Source organism: Brienomyrus brachyistius, chromosome 20 (assembly GCF_023856365.1).
Source record: "Brienomyrus brachyistius isolate T26 chromosome 20, BBRACH_0.4, whole genome shotgun sequence".
NCBI lineage: Eukaryota > Metazoa > Chordata > Actinopteri > Osteoglossiformes > Mormyridae > Brienomyrus > Brienomyrus brachyistius.
This window is the reverse complement of record NC_064552.1, coordinates 2,830,666-2,835,584: the sequence shown is the minus strand read 5'-3', so window position 1 is coordinate 2,835,584 and position 4,919 is coordinate 2,830,666. Positions and strand designations below refer to the sequence as shown.

Below are 4,919 nucleotides of genomic sequence, written 5' to 3'. Positions count from 1 at the left end.
CTGTGACTGTGTATTGTGTGGGTATATTCGATTCACGGGGAGGCGGCTGGCATGGACAGGATAAATAGGGCAGCCTAAGAAGAAGAAGCACGCAGTTCCCTTCCGAACTACTGAAAACGGTAAGAAGCAAACGATAATGTTCTTTCCGCGGATTGGGAGTTTATGGTTATTAATAAATGTTAATAATAATAAATATATAAATATACCAATTATAGTATTTACTATTATTGACTTTGCTACTGCACATAACTCGCAAATGCGTATTCTATAACTGGTTTATGTTACGCGACAGCATGATTAAATCAATAATAAAATAATTCCAACATAAAGGTACATTTTAGTTAGGGTGTCATCAAATGCAAAACGATAATTTGCAAATGTACGTAAAGATTAAAATCTTCACATTAAAATTTGCTTCTATATTTTTGCTGTTGCCTAATTTTAGTGAAAGGTGTTTGATGCGCCTAATCATTAAACGCTACGCTGACCGAAGATGTAGAACGGATCACAAAATTGACCAACTATTTTTCCGTCTGTTTCCAGTTGTATAAAACTAGTAAAATGATTTTATTACCCTTATATAATCGTTTTACATTGTTTACGTAAACTTACCAATTTAGCGGATACCTAATTAATGTTATAATCTTACATCATTGAAAATTTGGATGTTGAGGTTGTACTCCTTCGATTCCCTGACCTCACTTCACTCTTATTCACCATTTATCTGAATACATTGTGTATTTTTTTGTTGCCATTTTCTAAGTAGCATAACACTAATTTGTTATTAATGCTGCACTCCTATTTTATTTTAAAAGATTTGCTACTTACTATTCGTTTCGTTTTAAATGAAACTAAATTGTTCGAAGCCAAAAGATTTACTTGAGGGCGGTGGTGCCACTTGTAATCGAAAGAATCCCCAACCAGCAAAGTGCCACTGAGATACCCTGAGCGAGGGACCGCCCCCAAGCACTGCTCCCAGGGCGTCGAATTAGCTGCCGCCTGCTATATCACGGCGTCACATATAGAATAAACGCAGAGGACACATTTTGTGGTGGCACACTGTGTGCTAATCACTTGCACTTCACTACTAAAAGATGTTTTTTAAATATCTGCTGACCTTCAAAATCTCTTATGCAGTGCAAGGTCGTCATGCGTGTGATGCATATCGAGTACATTGCAGGACACGCGGGCACAAGCATGCACACACACATACATACATACACACACACACACACACACCAAAGGCCATACAGAGACACCACTTTCCCTCCAGGTTTTTGGCCTGAGAGAGTAAACCTGAGTAGACATGGGGGGAATCTAATGACACATGCCTGCCTGCAGCCCCCAGGCCTGAAGGTGAGGCCACAGTGCCGACCGCTATGGCCCCCACCTTCAAACATACTTTGCTTTTCATTTCCATCTAAGACACTAAGTGACCTCTCGTCTTCAAGACACGGACAATGTGCGCCTGGACTGACTGCTTCCTGCTGTTCCTGGCGGCCCTCAGTTTGGTTGCAGGTAAGCGCGGTCCCAATGTTAAGCCTTGCATCAGGATTGTTCTAGAAAACACACGGGGTTTCATTTTCCCTAAAAATAATTAGAATACCACCCGGTCATGCATATGACATGAAGCACAGGAGGAATGTATAACTTCTTGGCCGTCAGGTTCATTCACAGTCGCTTTCGTTTCGGCAATGCTTCTGCTCAGGTGGCCTGTGGTTCCTCAGGGACACACAGCTGTCATGCTGTAGTTCAGTCGGGTTTAAATGGCTGAGAACACGTTTAAGATATTTCCCATTCGCTTCAGAGACTTTCGCTTTCAAGATCGTCACAGGGATCCTTGCCCTGTCCAGCCAAAGTCTTGCTGTGAGACCTGGGTGTCTCCTGTGTGGAAATCAGTCACCGACTTCGATAGTCATGTCCATCCCTGCCGGAGGGGTTGGACCAAAGGCAGGGTTTATTTGAACTGTTGCTCGGTTGCCAACAAGCCGATTGACTGTGTCTGTCTACCTACCGCCTGACAGGGGCCAGGGATGGGGATGTGAGGCTGGTGGGGGGCCAGCTGTCCTCCGAAGGCCGCGTGGAGGTGTTCTACGGTGGGCAGTGGGGGACGGTCTGTGACGACGGCTGGGGAATAGCTGAGGCACAGGTGGTATGTCGCCAGCTCGGTCTCCCTGGCGCTCTGTCCGCAGTCTCGGGTGGCAAGTATGGCCAAGGTGAGCCTGACCCACTTTGCTGACATTCTGCTAATTCCCACATTTGACCACTAGGGGGCAGGGTGAAATTTCCACGCTTAGTCAATAAGTGCTGAAGTTCTAGTTCACACACACACACACACACACATGGTCATATATATATATAATCATAAAACTAACAGGGGACCAGTAGTTGAGCATGCTTGCCTTGCTAAATTATATATTAAGGAAGTGAATCAAGGTTGTATTTAGACGATTTTAGTTAACATATGTGTTGGTGTTATACGTTGGGCAGGATCTGGGCCAATCTGGCTGGACGATATGGAGTGCACAGGGGACGAGAGTGACTTGCCCAGCTGCTGCTTCAAAGGCTGGGGGGTCTCTGACTGTACCCACAGCGAGGACGCAGGGGTCGTCTGTGAGCGAGGTACGGTCCCAACGGCCCGTGTCTGATGGAAGCAGAATCCCAGCAGTCATTATAGTTCATCGACGTGACATAACACTGCAGGACAAGCTTGGACGGCTTGGCCAGGACACGCGTTTAAAAGGTCACTTCGGGGCCTCCCGCCCCCCCCAGTGTAGTGACTGTGGCCAACAGGAGGGACTTCAATCCTCGGGGGCCACACACAAACATGTGGTTTAAGTGGCGGTAAACACCACTGTTGAGGATAATAGTCTAGATGTTTCTCTTTTGCAGATACTGCGCTTAACAACGTGCACGTCTATGCTGTGGACGACGGCCTGAACTTGTCGCAGAAGCTGGGCAAGCTCTGGGACAGCGGCACTGGCTGCGACGTCAACATTGTGGTACAGAGTCCCAACAGGGACCCAGCAGACGAGACCTTCTGCACCCATCGCCTCATCCTCTCGCTGGACCCGGACTTCACCTTCATCAGCCCCATGCAGAGATCCAGCAACCTCACCATGCTGGTCAGCTCGGCCTGTCGTCCCTACGTCTCCAGCTTCCTCAGGTTGGTTTTCCTCCATGTTGCCAGGCTTCCAGCTGGTCAGTCTTTTAGCTTAATTTTAGCCTCAAGTAATCCTGGGTCCACATTTAGTATGTCAAATATAAGACACAACTGGAGCTTCCACATCATTTAGATCAATTCAAATCTTTTTTCACTTTATCCATCCGTTTATTTTACAGAATACATATCAAATATCATATAGATGTATTAGTTGTACTGGATGTGGTTAGTATAGCAAACTACACTTATATCGCCGCATCCACATGCTGGTTGTATTGAAATGAATCAAAGTAACCAAAAAGAGTGAAATCTGTATTGTCTCCAGGTATCTGTATACCAGACAGATCGGTATAACCATCGCCTCAGTCCTGTGCCTCCACCAGATGGCATCAGAGTTCGGGGTAAAGCAGCTGCAGGCCGATTCAGCTCGCCTCTATCCTTGGCTGCTGCCCGAGGACGATACCTTTGGGTCCCCATTGTCCATGTATGACGACGGGGTCCGCACTGGTGACCGAGTGCTACAGGAGGTCTGTCTGCAGTACCTGGCCTGGAACTGTGAGGCGCTGATCAACTCCACAGCTTGGAGCATTTTGTCCACGGAGACCTTGCAGGCTCTCCTGTCCCGTTCTGACTTGATAGTGCCAGATGAACCCTTCCTGCTAAATGCCTTGGAGAGCTGGTTCAATGCCACGGGAAATGAAACCGGGCCCAGCACCGTGGCCGCCTTACTGGGCAACATCCGCTTCTCCATGATCTCGGCCGACACTCTGTATGATCTCCAGTTCACCTCAGACATGTACAAGAAGTACACGGTGCTCTACGATGCGGACATGGTGGAAGGCTACCCATTCCACGTCCTGTCATTCCAGAAGCTGAAGACACACATGGACAGTGTGGATGTGAGGTTCTCCCCCAGGACCTACACCAGAAGCCCATGGGGTTACACGATCAGTGCCACAGAAATCAGCAATTACAAGCAAAACCCCTACAACAACCCCTATAATGGTTGGAACAATGTCTTCAGCAGGTCTTTCACAACCCCCGTATTTAACAATGTTCTTCTCCAGAATAACATGGTGACCTGGACAGTGGAGATCTACTTTTCCACAGAGGAATGTGCACTCAGAGGGTATACCTGTAACTCGGGCCTAGCAGCCCGGCTCTACCCCAGTAGTTATGTGCAGAATAATGAAGGAATCGACTACAATAACAGGGTCGTCATGGTGTGTGATAGTGGTTACATCTTCCACGTTCAAGATTTCAAGGACAACATGGTGTACCTCCCGGCCAACAGCACGACGGGACAGACCTACCCCTGTTTTGCTAACCAATATTCATTCCAATTCGTCATTCGTCCCGAATATAAAATGTAGTGGTTTACAGTGAATGCCATTGTCTGGGCACACATGCATATCAAGCCTGCTGTTCTTCGCGCCTATTCTCTGTTTGCGGTGATCTTTTCATCTACTAAATTAAACAGTAACTCTTTAAACTTCTACCAATGGTTTTTATGTTATATACCACTTAAAATATGAACATTTTAGACTAAAACATAATCATTTACTGATGGTTAATAAAAACACTTGATTTTTCTATTTGCTATCAAAATCAGTATCGGTGTTATCAAAAAATAATTCTTTACCAAAGCTTTCTGTAATACATCGAGAACAGACATATTTTTCAATAGATTGTTTACAGCACTTTCAAAGATTTTACTGTGTTTCTGAGTAAATAAAGTTGCCTTGGGCTGCTCATA

The 4,919-nt window shown here is 46.0% G+C and overlaps 1 protein-coding gene across 2 annotated transcripts; it reads left to right on the top strand.

Moving 5' to 3' along the window:
- Nucleotides 1-4,919, top strand: LOC125715994 (galectin-3-binding protein A-like). 2 transcript variants are annotated; one of them, XM_048988189.1, is made up of 6 exons: nucleotides 1-119; nucleotides 1,426-1,518; nucleotides 2,025-2,216; nucleotides 2,491-2,622; nucleotides 2,893-3,166; nucleotides 3,489-4,919. In XM_048988189.1, the coding sequence occupies exons 2-6, from the start codon at nucleotides 1,461-1,463 to the stop codon at nucleotides 4,534-4,536; spliced, it is 1,704 nt and encodes a 567-aa protein (XP_048844146.1). In that variant the 5' UTR covers nucleotides 1-119; nucleotides 1,426-1,460; the 3' UTR covers nucleotides 4,537-4,919. The 2 variants fall into 2 exon arrangements, with proteins under 2 accessions (XP_048844146.1, XP_048844147.1); XM_048988190.1 differs by having other exon boundaries at nucleotides 63-119; nucleotides 1,452-1,518.